Raw genomic sequence first — 14067 nt, 5'->3', positions numbered from 1 at the left:
AAGCTCTCTCTACACTGCTCCCCCAGCAAACACTCCCAGGGACAGGGGGTTTAGATACAGAATAAAGCTCGCTCTACACTGACCCCCCTTAAACACTCCCAGGGACAGGGGGTTGAGGTACAGAGCAGAGCTCCCTCTACACTGTCCCCCCTCAAACACTCCCAGGGACAGGGGGTTTAGGTACAGAGCAGAGCTCCCTCTACACTGTCCCCCCTCAAACACTCCCAGGGACAGGGGGTTTAGATACAGAGCCGAGCTCCCTCTACACTGTGCCCCCTTAAACACTCCCAGGGACAGGGGGTTTAGTTACAGAGCAGAGCTCTCTCTACACTGTGCCCCCTTAAACACTCCCAGGGACAGGGGGTTTAGATACAGAGCAGAGCTCTCTCTACACTGTCCCCCCTCAAACACTCCCAGGGTCAGGGGGTTTAGATACAGAGCCGAGCTCCCTCTACACTGTGCCCCCTTAAACACTCCCAGGGACAGGGGGTTTAGTTACAGAGCAGAGCTCTCTCTACACTGTCCCCCCTCAAACACTCCCAGGGACAGGGGATTTAGATACAGAGCCGAGCTCCCTCTACACTGTCTCCCCTCAAACACTCCCAGGGACAGGGGGTTTAGATACAGAGCAGAGCTCTTCTCTACACTGTCCCCCCTTAAACACTCCCAGGGACAGGGGGCATCGGGACAAAGCAGAGCTCCCTCTACACTGTCCCCCCCCCCTCAAACACTCCCAGGGACAGGGGGTTTCGGTACAGAGCAGAGCTCTCTCTACACTGTCCCCATCAAACACTCCCAGGGACAGGGGGTTTAGGTACAGAGCAGAGCTCGCTCTACACTGTCCCCCCTCAAACACTCCCAGGGTCAGGGGGTTTAGATACAGAGCAGAGCTCGCTCTACACTGTGCCCCCTTAAACACTCCCAGGCACAGGGGGTTTAGGTCCAGAGCAGAGCTCTCTCTACACTGCCCCATCAAACACTCCCAGGGACAGGGGGTTTGGGTACGGAGCAGAGCTCTCTCTACACTGCCCCATCAAATACTCCCAGGGACAGGGGAGTTAGATATAGAGTAAAGCTCCCTCTACACTGTGCCCCCTTAAACACTCCCAGGGACAGGGGGTTTAGATACAGAGCAGAGCTCCCTCTACACTGTCCCCCCTCAAATACTCCCAGGGACAGGGGGTTTAGGTACAGAGCAGAGCTCTCTCTACACTGCCCCATCAAATACTCCCAGGGACAGGGGAGTTAGATATAGAGTAAAGCTCCCTCTACACTGTGCCCCCTTAAACACTCCCAGGGACAGGGGGTCTAGATACAGAGCAGAGCTCTCTCTACAGTGTCCCCCCTCAAACACTCCCAGGGACAGGGGAGTTAGATATAGAGCAGAGCTACCTCTACACTGTCCCCCAAACACTCCCTGGGCCAGGGAGTTTAGTTACAGTGCAGAGCTCTCTCTACACTGTCCCCCCACTCAAACACACCCAGGGTCAGGGGGTTTAGGTACAGAGCACATCTCCCTCTACACTGTCTCCCCTCAAACACTCCCAGGGACAGGGGGTTTAGATACAGAGCAGAGCTCCCTCGACACTGTCCCCATCAAACACAACCAGAGACAGGGGGTAGATATGGAATAAAGCTCCCTCTACACTGTTCCCCACTCCAGGGACAAGGGGTTAGATACAGAGTAAAGCTCACTCTACACTGTCCCCCACTCCCAGGGACAAGGGGTCAGATACAGAGTAAAGCTTACTCTACACTGTCTCCCACTCCAGGGACAGGGGGTTAGATATAGAGTAAAGCTCCCTCTACACTGTCCCCCACTCCAGGGACAAGTGGTTAGATACAGAGTAAAGCTTACTCTACACTGTCCCCCACTCCCAGGGACAAGGGGTTAGATACAGAGTAAAGCTTACTCTACACTGTTCCCCACTCCAGGGACAGGGGGTTAGATATAGAGTAAAGCTCCCTCTACACTGTCCCCCCACTCCCAGGGACAGGGGGTTAGATACAGAGTAAAGATCCCTCTCCACTCTCCCCCACTCCCAGGGACAGGGGATTAGATACAGAGTAAAGCTCTCTCTACACTGCTCCCCCAGCAAACACTCCCAGGGACAGGGGGTTTAGATACAGAGCAGAGCTCCCTCTACACGGTCCCCCCTCAAACACTCCCAGGGACAGGGAGTTTAGGTACAGAGCAGAGCTCGCTCTACACTGTTCCCCCCCCCCCAAACACTCCCAGGGACAGGGGGTTGAGGTACAGAGCAGAGCTCGCTCTACACTATCCCCATCAAACACTCCCAGGGACAGAGTGTTTAGATACAGAGCCGAGCTCCCTCTACACTGTCCCCCCTCAAACACTCCCAGGGACAGGGGGTTTAGATACAGAGCAGAGCTCTCTCTACAGTGTCCCCCCTCAAATACTCCCAGGGACAGGGGAGTTAGAGATAGAGCAGAGCTAACTCTACACTGTCCCCCAAACACTCCCTGGGACAGGGGGTATAGATACAGAGCAGAGCTCCCTCTACACTGTCCCCCCTCAAATACTCCCAGGGACAGGGGAGTTAGATATCGAGCAGAGCTAACTCTACACTGTCCCCCAAACACTCCCTGGGCCAGGGAGTTTAGTTACAGTGCAGAGCTCTCTCTACACTGTCCCCCCCCTCAAACACACCCATGGTCAGGGGGTTTAGGTACAGAGCACATCTCCCTCTACACTGTCCCCCCCACTCAAACACTCCCAAGGACAGGGAGTTTAGATACAGAGCAGAGCTCTCTCTACACTGTCCCCCCTTAAACACTCCCAGGGACAGGGGTTTTAGATACAGAGCAGAGCTCCGTCTACACTGTCCCCATCAAACACAACCAGAGACAGGGGGTAGATATGGAATAAAGCTCCCTCTACACTGTCCCCCACTCCCAGGGACAAGGGGTTAGATACAGAGTAAAGCTTACTCTACACTGTCCCCCACTCCAGGGACAGGGGGTTAGATATAGAGTAAAGCTCCCTCTACACTGTCCCCCCACTCCCAGGGACAGGGGGTTAGATACAGAGTAAAGCTCCCTCTACACTGTGCCCCCTTAAACACTCCCAGGGACAGGGGGTTTATGTACAGAGCAGAGCTCCGTCTACACTGTCCCCATCAAACACTCCCAGGGACAGGGGGTTTAGATACAGAGCAGAGCTCTCTCTACACTGTCCCCATCAAACACTCCCAGGGACAGGGGGTTTAGGTACAGAGCAGAGCTCCCTCTAAACTGTCCCCCCCCCTCAAACACTCCCAGGGACAGGGGGTTTCGGTACAGAGCAGAGCTCGCTCTACACTGTCCCCCCTCAAACACTCCCAGGGTCAGAGGGTTTAGATACAGAGCCGAGCTCCTTCTACACTGTGCCCCCTTAAACACTCCCAAGGACAGCTGGTTTAGGTACAGAGCAGAGCTCTCTCTACACTGTCTCCCCTCAAACACTCCCAGGGACAGGGGGTTTAGGTACAGAGCAGAGCTCCCTCTACACTGTCCCCCCCCCCCTCAAACACTATCAGGGACAGGGGGTTTAGATACAGAGCAGAGCTCTCTCCACACTGTCCCCATCAAACACAACCAGAGACAGGGGGTAGATATGAAATAAAGCTCCCTCTACACTGTCCCCCACTCCAGGGACAAGGGGTTAGATACAGAGTAAAGCTCACTCTACACTGTCCCCCACTCCCAGGGACAAGGGGTTAGATACAGAGTAAAGCTTACTCTACACTGTCCCCATTCCAGGGACAGGGGGTTAGATATAGAGTAAAGCTCCCTCTACACTGTCCCCCCTTAAACACTCCCAGGGACAGGGGGTTTAGATACAGAGCAGAGCTCCCTCTACACTGTCCCCCCTCAAATACTCCCAGGGACAGGGGAGTTAGATACAGAGCAGAGCTCTCTCTACACTGTCCCCCAAACACTCCCTGGGCCAGGGAGTTTAGTTACAGTGCAGAGCTCTCTCTACACTGTCCCCCCCCTCAAACACACCCATGGTCAGGGGGTTTAGGTACAGAGCACATCTCCCTCTACACTGTCCCCCCCACTCAAACACTCCCAAGGACAGGGGGTTTAGGTACTGAGCAGAGCTCCCTCTACACTGTCCCCCCTCAAACACTCCCTGGGCCAGGGAGTTTAGTTACAGTGCAGAGCTCTCTCTACACTGTCTCCCCTCAAACACTCCCAGGGACAGGGGGTTTAGGTACAGAGCACATCTCCCTCGACACTGTCTCCCCCACTCAAACACTCCCAAGGACAGGGGGTTTAGGTACAGAGCAGAGCTCCCTCTACACTGTCCCCCCTCAAACACTCCCAGGGACAGGGGTTTAGGTACAGAGCAGAGATCCCTCTACACTGTCCCCCCTCAAACACCCCCAGGGACAGGAGTTTAGGTACAGAGCAGAGCTCCCTCTACACTGTTCCCCCCCCCCTCAAACACTCCCAGGGACAGGGGGTTTAGATACAGAGCAGAGCTCTCTCTACACTGTCCCCATCAAACACAACCAGAGACAGGGGGTAGATATGGAATAAAGCTCCCTCTACACTGTCCCCCACTCCCAGGGACAAGGGGTTAGATACAGAGTAAAGCTTACTCTACACTGTCCCCCACTCCAGGGACAGGGGGTTAGATATAGAGTAAAGCTCCCTCTACACTGTCCCCCCACTCCCAGGGACAGGGGGTTAGATACAGAGTAAAGCTTCCTCTACACTGTCTGCCATCAAACAATCCCAGGGACAGGGGATTAGATACAGAGTAAAGCTCTCTCTACACTGCTCCCCCAGCAAACACTCCCAGGGACAGGGGGTTTAGATACAGAATAAAGCTCGCTCTACACTGTGCCCCCTTAAACACTCCCAGGGACAGGGGGTTTAGGTACAGAGCAGAGCTCCCGCTACACTGTCCCCCCTCAAACACTCCCAGGGACAGGGGGTTTAGATACAGAGCAGAGCTCTTCTCTACACTGTCCCCCCTTAAACACTCCCAGGGACAGGGGGCATCGGGACAAAGCAGAGCTCCCTCTACACTGTCCCCCCCTCCTCAAACACTCCCAGGGACAGGGGGTTTCGGTACAGAGCAGAGCTCTCTCTACACTGTCCCCATCAAACACTCCCAGGGACAGGGGGTTTCGGTACAGAGCAGAGCTCGCTCTACACTGTCCCCCCTCAAACACTCCCAGGGTCAGGGGGTTTAGATACAGAGCCGAGCTCCCTCTACACTGTGCCCCCTTAAACACTCCCAGGCACAGGGGGTTTAGGTCCAGAGCAGAGCTCTCTCTACACTGTCCCCATCAAACACTCCCTGGGACAGGGGGTTTAGGTACAGAGCAGAGCTCCCTCTACACTGTCCCCCCTCAAATACTCCCAGGGACAGGGGAGTTAGATATAGAGCAGAGCTCTCTCTACACTGTCCCCCCACTCAAACACACCCAGGGTCAGGGGGTTTAGGTACAGAGCACATCTCCCTCTACACTGTCCCCCCCCCTCAAACACTATCAGGGACAGGGGGTTTAGGTACAGAGCAGAGCTCCCTCTACACTGTCCCCCCTCAAACACTCCCAGGGACAGGGCGTTTAGGTACAGAGCACATCTCCCTCTACACTGTCCCCATCAAACACTCCCAGGGACAGCTGGTTTAGGTACAGAGCAGAGCTCCGTCTACACTGTCCCCACCCCCCTCAAACACTATCAGGGACAGGGGGTTTAGATACAGAGCAGAGCTCCCTCTACACTGTCCCCATCAAACACAACCAGAGACAGGGGGTAGATATGGAATAAAGCTCCCTCTACACTGTTCCCCACTCCAGGGACAAGGGGATAGATACAGAGTAAAGCTCACTCTCCACTGTCCCCCACTCCCAGGAACAAGGGGTCAGATACAGAGTAAAGCTCCCTCTACACTGCCCCCCACTCCCAGGGACAAGGGGTTAGATACAGAATAAAGCTCCCTCTACAGTGTCCCCCACTCCCAGGGACAAGGGGTTAGATACAGAGTAAAGCTCCCTCTACACTGTCCCCCACTCCCAGGGACAGGAGGTTAGATATAGAGTAAAGCTCCCTCTACACTGTACCCTTACTCCCAGAGACAGGGGGTTAGATCCAGAGTAAAGCTCCCTCTACACTCTCCCCCACTCCCAGGGACAGGGGCTTAGATATAGAGTAAAGCTCTCTTTGCACTGTCCCCCCAGCAAACACTCCCAGGGACAGGGGGTTAGATACAGAGTAAAGCTGCCTCTACACTCTCCCCCACTCCCAGGGACAGGGGGTTAGATACAGAGTAAAGCTGCCTCTACACTCTCCCCCACTCCCAGGGACAGGGGGTTAGATACAGAGTAAAGCTCCCTCTACACTCTCCTCCACTCCCAGGGACAGGGGGTTAGATACAGAGTAAAGCTCCCTCTACACTCTCCCCCACTCCCAGGGACAGGGGGTTAGATACAGAGTAAAGATCCCTCTACACTCTCCCCCACTCCCAGGGACAGGGGATTAGATACAGAGTAAAGCTCCCTCTCTCGGTGTAACTCCTTCTCTGCTGGGTGTCTGGGTGTGTTGGCTGGGCGTTTGGGGTTGATGGCGGGAAGGCGGGGGGGGCGACTTGTGGCTTTCACTCAGCCCAACGTGTTCCGATTACCTTGTTGCTGGCGTGAGCCAAGGAAGAGGTGAGGCATTGAGCGACGCTGATGATCAGCAGAACCTCCTGAAGGGGAGAGAAGAGAGAAATCAGAGTGAAAGACCGGTTTCTCCTGAGAGATGGCACCGTTTGGACGCAGTTGGCCCCCCCAGTCTGTGATGGCGTACTTACTTTCCCGCAGGAGAACATGGTGTTGACTTGCAATCCTCCTCGCACTGTTTCTGACCCTCTCTCGAATCTCTCCCTGCTCCAGACGCCTGCGTGGCTTTTGTACAAGTTCGGAGGGGAGGAGTCTCCGAATCTATTGATTTTGCGGTCGTCCATCATCATCACTCAATCTCCCTCTGACTGGACTCTTGAGTGCCAAAGTCGCTGTGTTCTTACTTTCAAAACGAATATCTGATTACAGAAACTGTTGTGTTTGTTTAATGTGTCGATGTTGTGATAAAGTTCAGCCCTGCTATTATTCCTATCCAAAGTGCGTCGCCTCGAGTTTTCCCGTATTATGTTTCATTTGCTGAGCTTTTTCCCCAATTCATGAACTGCCCATGTCCCTCCGCACGCTCACCAAGCAATCCTTCCCACCTACCTTCCTGCCAAGTACATATCGAGAATCGTGAGGCGCTGCCTTTTGGGAAAGGCAAATCAGGGCAGGACTTAGACACTTAACGTTTTTTTTCGATTAGATTACATTACAGTGTGGAAACAGACCCTTCGGCCCAACAAGTCCACATCGACCCGCCACCCACCCAGACCCTACATTTACCCCTTCACCTAACACTATGGGCAATTTGGGCGGCACGGTGGCACAGTGGTTAGCACTGCTGCCTCACAGCTCCAGAGACCCGGGTTCAATTCCCGCCTCGGGCGACTGACTGTGTGGAGTTTGCACGTTCTCCCTGTGTCTGTGTGGGTTTCCTCCGGGTGCTCCGGTTTCCTCCCACAGTCCAAAGATGTGCAGGTCAGGTGAATTGGTCGTGCTAAATTGCCCGTAGTGTTAGGTAAGGGGTAAATGTATGGGTGGGCTGCGCTTCGGCGGGTCGGTGTGGATTTGTTGGGCCCAATGGCCTGTTTCCACACTGTAATGTAATCTAATTTAGCACGGCCAATCCACCCTAACCTGCACATCCCTGGGCACTACGGGGACAATTTAGCATGGCCAATCCACCCTAACCTGCACATCCCTGGGCACTACGGGGACAATTTAGCACGGCCAATCCACCCTAACCTGTACATCCCTGGGCACTATGGGGACAATTTAGCACGGCCAATCCACCCTAACCTGCACATCCCTGAGCACTACAGGACAATTTAGCACGGCCAATCCACCCTAACCTGTACATCCCTGGGCACTATGGGGACAATTTAGCACGGCCAATCCACCCTAACCTGCACATCCCTGGGCACTACGGGGACAATTTAGCACGGCCAATCCACCCTAACCTGCACATCCCTGGGCACTACGGGGACAATTTAGCACGGCCAATCCACCCTATCCTGCACGTTGTTCGGATTGTGGGAGGAAACCGGAGCACCCGGAGGAAACCCACACAGACACGGGGAGAATGTGCAAACTCCGCACAGAGCGTCGCCTGAGGCGGGAATTGAACCCTGGTCTCTGGTGGTGTGGGGTAGCAGTGCTAACCACTGTGCCACCGTGCTGCCCATTAACGATAAGGTCTTGGGGAGTGTTGCTGAACAAAGAGACCTTGGAGTGCAGGTTCCTAGCTCTTTGAAAGTGGAGTCGCAGGTAGATAGGATAGTGAAGGACGTGTTTGGTATGCTTTCCTTTATTAGTCAGAGCACTGAGAATAGGAGTTGGGAGGTCATGTTGCGGCTGTATTGGTGAGGTCAGTTTTGGAACATTGTGTTCTATTCTGCCTCCCTGTTATGGGAAGGATGTTGTGAAACTTGAAAGGGGTCAGAAAAGATTGACAAGGATATTGGAGGTTTTGAGCTACAGGGAGAGAGGCTGAATAGGCTGGGGCTGTTTACCCTGGAGCGTCGGAGGCTGAGGGGTGACCTTCTAGAGGTTTATAAGGGGCATAGATAGAGTAAATAGACAAGGTCTTTTCCCTCGGGTGGGGGAAGCCAGAACTAAAGGGTACAGTTTAAGATGAGAGGATAAAGATTTAAAAGGGACCGAAGGGGCAACTTTTCATGTAGGGGGTGGTGCGTGTGTGGAACGAGCTGCCAGAGGAAGTGGTGGGGGCTGGTACAATGACAACGTTTAAAAGGCATCTGGATGGGGGACACGGAAAGGGAGTTTAGAGGGAGATGGGCCAAGTGCTGGGGAATGGAGACTGGATTAGGTTAGGATATCTCGGTCAGCACAGACCAATGGGATCGAAGGGTCTGTTTCTGTGCTATGCATCTCTATGACTCCAAATGGGTCAAGATTAATGTGGGACATCTGGGCGGCATAGATAAATTGGACTGAAGGGTGTGTTTCTGTGCTGTACTTTCTGACTCCATGACTCAATACTTGTGGTGCACACACCTTTGGGTACAGGTCCTCTCCCACTTGAAGAATGAGGAACAGCAGTTCAGTGTTTCATGCTCAGGCCGATGGACCATTCGATTTGAAATCTGCCACTAACCCACAACGTGTTCAAACTCTGACAAACCCCTGGGAGATCCTACTTGGTGCAGACCCGAAACATTAAAAAGTAGAAAAGACAAACATTTAACATTCTATATTCTTTTACGTTACACTAAAAAGGACCGGACAGTCAAATGTTTAAGACTCATTCCTTTATTTTTCTACATGATAGGGAAAACAGCACTGGCGTGGGGACAGTATACACTGTTCCGTCCCCCTACCCCGGCAGCACTGAACTACAGGAGAAATGACGACAAAACCCATTCCCAATCACATAATCCACACGGAAGGGTAGCAAGCCATTCAGCCCAACGTACCCACAACAATACGCTAAGAATTAACCACACACACCCACCTCCCATTTCCTACACCTGTAACTACTCCCCACCCACAATTTCCCCATTTCACACGGCCAATCCACCCTAACCTGCACATCCCTGGGCACGATGGGGACAATTTAGCACGGCCAATCCACCCTAACCTGCACATCCCTGCGCACGATGGGGACAATTTAGCACGGCCAATCCACCCTAACCTGCACATCCCTGGGCACTACGGGGACAATTTAGCACGGCCAATCCACCCTAACCTGCACATCCCTGGGCACTACAGGGACAATTTATCACGGCCAATCCACCCTAACCTGCACATCCCTGGGCACTACGGGGACAATTTATCACGGCCAATCCACCCTAACCTGCACATCCCTGGGCACTACGGGACAATTTAGCACGGCCAATCCACCCTAACCTGAACATCCCTGGGCACTACGGGGACAATTTAGCACGGCCAATCCACCCGAACCTGCACATCCCTGGGCACTACGGGGACAATTTATCACGGCCAATCCACCCTAACCTGTACATCCCTGGGCACTATGGGGACAATTTAGCACGGCCAATCCACCCTAACCTGCACATCCCTGGGCACTACGAGGACAATTTATCACGGCCAATCCACCCTAACCTGCACATCCCTGGGCACTACGGGGACAATTTATCACGGCCAATCCACCCTAACCTGCACATCCCTGGGCACTATGGGGACATTTTAGCACGGCCAATCCACCCGAACCTGCACATCCCTGGGCACGATGGGGACAATTTAGCACGGCCAATCCACCCTAACCTGCACATCCCTGGGCACTATGGGGACAATTTAGCACGGCCAATCCACCCTAACCTGCACATCCCTGGACACGACAGGACAATTTAGCACGGCCAATCCACCCTAACCTGCACATCCCTGGGCACTACGGGACAATTTAGCACGGCCAATCCACCCTAACCTGCACATCCCTGGACACTACGCGACAATTTAGCACGGCCAATCCATCCTAACCTGCACATCCCTGGGCACTATGGGGACAATTTAGCACGGCCAATCCACCCTAACCTGCACATCCCTGGGCACTACGGGGACAATTTAGCACGGCCAATCCACCCGAACCTGCACATCCCTGGGCTCTACGGGGATAATTTAGGACGGCCAATCCACCCTAACCTGCACACCCCTGGGCACTACAGGACAATTTAGCATGGCCAATCCACCCCAACCTGCACATCCCTGGGCACTATGGGGGCAATTTAGCACGGCCATTCCACCCTAACCTGCACATCCCTGGACACTACGGGACAATTTAGCATGGCCAATCCACCCCAACCTGCACATCCCTGGACACTACGGAACAATTTAGGACGGCCAATCCACCCTAACCTGCACATCCCTGGGCACTACAGGACAATTTAGCATGGCCAATCCACCCCAACCTGCAAATCCCTGGGCACTATGGGGACAATTTAGCACGGCCATTCCACCCTAACCTGCACATCCCTGGACACTACGGGACAATTTAGCACGGCCAATCCACCCTAACCTGCACATCCCTGGGCACTATGGGGACAATTTAGCACGGCCATTCCACCCTAACCTGCACATCCCTGGACACTACGGGACAATTTAGCACGGCCAATCCACCCCAACCTGCACATCCCTGGACACTACGGAACAATTTAGCACGGCCAATCCACCCCAACCTGCACATCCCTGGACACTACGGAACAATTTAGCACGGCCAATCCACCCCAACCTGCACATCCCTGGGCACTACAGGGACAATTTAGCACGGCCAATCCGCCCTAACCTGCACATCCCTGGGCACTCTGGGGACAATTTAGCACAGCCAATCCACCCTAACCTGCACATCCCTGGGCACTATGGGGACAATTTAGCACGGCCAATCCACCCTAACCTGCACATCCCTGGGCACTATGGGGACAATTTAGCATGGCCAATCCACCCTAACCTGCACATCCCTGGGCACTACGGGACAATTTAGCACGGCCAATCCACCCTAACCTGTACATCCCTGGACACTACGCGACAATTTAGCACGGCCAAACCACCCTAACCTGCACATCCCTGGGCACTATGGGGACAATTTAGCACGGCCAATCCACCCTAACCTGCACATCCCTGGGCACTATGGGGACAATTTAGCACGGCCAATCCACCCTAACCTGCACACCCCTGGACACTACAGGACAATTTAGCACGGCCAATCCACCCTAACCTGCACATCCCTGGGCACTACAGGGACAATTTAGCATTGCCAATCCACCCTAACCTGCACATCCCTGGGCACTACGGGGACAATTTAGCATGGCCAATCCACCCTAACCTGCATATCCCTGGACACTACGGGACAATTTAGCACGGCCTACCCACCCTAACCTGCACATCCCTGGGCACTACGGGACAATTTAGCACGGCCAATCCACCCTAACCTGCACATCCCTGGGCACTACGGAACAATTTAGCACGGCCAATCCATCCTAACCTGCACATCCCTGGGCACTGTGGGGACAATTTAGCACGGCCAATCCACCCTAACCTGCACATCCCTGGGCACTACAGAACAATTTAGCACGGCCAATCCATCCTAACCTGCACATCCCTGGGCACTATGGAACAATTTAGCACGGCCAATCCATCCTAACCTGCACATCCCTGGGCACTACAGGGACAATTTAGCACGGCCAATCCACCCTAACCTGCACATCCCTGGACATGACGGGACAATTTAGCACGGCCAATCCATCCTAACCTGCACATCCCTGGGCACTGTGGGGACAATTTAGCACGGCCAATTCACCCTAACCTGCACATCCCTGGGCACTGTGGGGACAATTTAGCATGGCCAATTCACCCTAACCTGCACATCCCTGGACACTATGGGACAATTTAGCATGGCCAATCCACCCTAACCTGCACATCCCTGGACATGACGGGACAATTTAGCACGGCCAATCCACCCTAACCTGCACATCCCTGGGCACTGTTGGGACAATTTAGCACGGCCAATCCATCCTAACCTGCATATCCCTGGGCACTGTGGGGACAATTTAGCTCGGCCAATTCACCCTAACCTGCACATCCCTGGACACTATGGGACAATTTAGCACGGCCAATCCATCCTAACCTGCACATCCTTGGGCACTACAGGGACAATTTAGCACGGCCAATCCACCTAACCTGCACATCCCTGGACATGACGGGACAATTTAGCACGGCCAATCCATCCTAACCTGCACATCCCTGGGCACTGTGGGGACAATTTAGCATGGCCAATTCACCCTAACCTGCACATCCCTGGACACTATGGGACAATTTAGCACGGCCAATCCACCCTAACCTGCACATCCCTGGACACGACAGGACAATTTAGCACGGCCAATCCACCCTAACCCGCACATCCCTGGGCACTACAGGGACAATTTAGCACAGCCAATCCACCCTAACCTGCACATCCCTGGGCACTACGGGGACAATTTAGCATGGCCAATCCACCCTAACCTGCACATCCCTGGGCACTGCGGGGACAATTTAGCTCGGCCAATCCACCCTAACCTGCACATCCCTGGGCACTACGGGGACAATTTAGCACGGCCAATCCACCCTAACCTGCACATCTTTGGATTGCGGGAGGAAACCCACACAGACATGGTGGGGGGGAGAATGTGCAAACTCCACTCAGAGAGTCACCCAAGGCTTGAATCGAACCCGGGTCCTTGGTGCTGGGAGGTAGCGGTGCTAACCACTGAGCCACCGTGCCACCCTGAAGAGCAGAGCAGGCCGGGCGGGTCGAGGGTCATCCTGCTGCTCCTTCATTGTGCAAGACAGAGAGAGAGCCCTCACCACCATGAGGGCTGCTCCACACTGTTGACCTCCCAGGGCTGTCTCCCCCGACAGCTGAGAGAGAGATAGCAAGGAGTTAAAATGACAGTGATGCCATTAATACCTGAGGCCCTGTGGGCATTTGCACGAAATAACAAAAGGAAGATTGTTTGTGGGAAGGAAGTATTGATATATTCCACAGCTGCAATAAGGCAGTCTCGGCACACCTGAGGATGGCAGCTAGTGTGTCAGCCTGCCCCTCCGATCACATTACTCATATACACAGAAGGAAGTGTCCTCGAAATGCGACCATCAATTAAAGCCATGTTAGGCAGTTTCGGCTCTTGGCCTTCCTGATGGAAAAACGCCAGAATTGCGGAAAAACAAAGGCATCAGTGTGTAGGGTGACAGGGAACGGGTCAAGGAAATCCGAGACAATCAGTCACAAACCGGTCTGAGGTTCACAGTAGGCCTGTGTTCACTCCCTCAGCCTCTGACACTTCCATATTAGCCTGAGAGTGAACCCTGAAAGGTTATCCCAGGGACTCGGAGGGATTCAGGTTCGCCTCAGAATCCGGGAAAGCAGGAAAACCAGAACCAGAATTGGAAATGCTCTCAGGGAGCGGGCACTGTCCAAGGGTCA

The 14067-nt window shown here is 53.9% G+C and overlaps 1 protein-coding gene across 1 annotated transcript in view; it reads right to left on the bottom strand.

Annotated features, from left to right (window-relative positions):
- The window catches only part of LOC122547596 (complement C1q subcomponent subunit C-like), a 29936-nt gene extending 22901 nt beyond the window's left edge, over positions 1-7035 (bottom strand). The window contains exons 1-2 of the mRNA XM_087985281.1: positions 6818-7035; positions 6647-6712 (exon numbers count right to left, since the gene is read on the bottom strand). Coding sequence (XP_087841407.1) covers positions 6647-6712; positions 6818-6976 — 225 coding nt within the window. The 5' untranslated portion in view covers positions 6977-7035. The remainder of the gene's footprint in view (positions 1-6646; positions 6713-6817) is intronic.
- Between the last annotated feature and the right edge of the window lie 7032 nt (positions 7036-14067).

This window comes from Chiloscyllium plagiosum, unplaced genomic scaffold (assembly GCF_037043375.1).
Source record: "Chiloscyllium plagiosum isolate Xiang-an unplaced genomic scaffold, Cpla_swu_hap1 HiC_scaffold_51, whole genome shotgun sequence".
NCBI classification, from domain to species: Eukaryota; Metazoa; Chordata; class Chondrichthyes; order Orectolobiformes; family Hemiscylliidae; genus Chiloscyllium; species Chiloscyllium plagiosum.
This window is presented reverse-complemented; position numbering and strand designations above follow the sequence as displayed.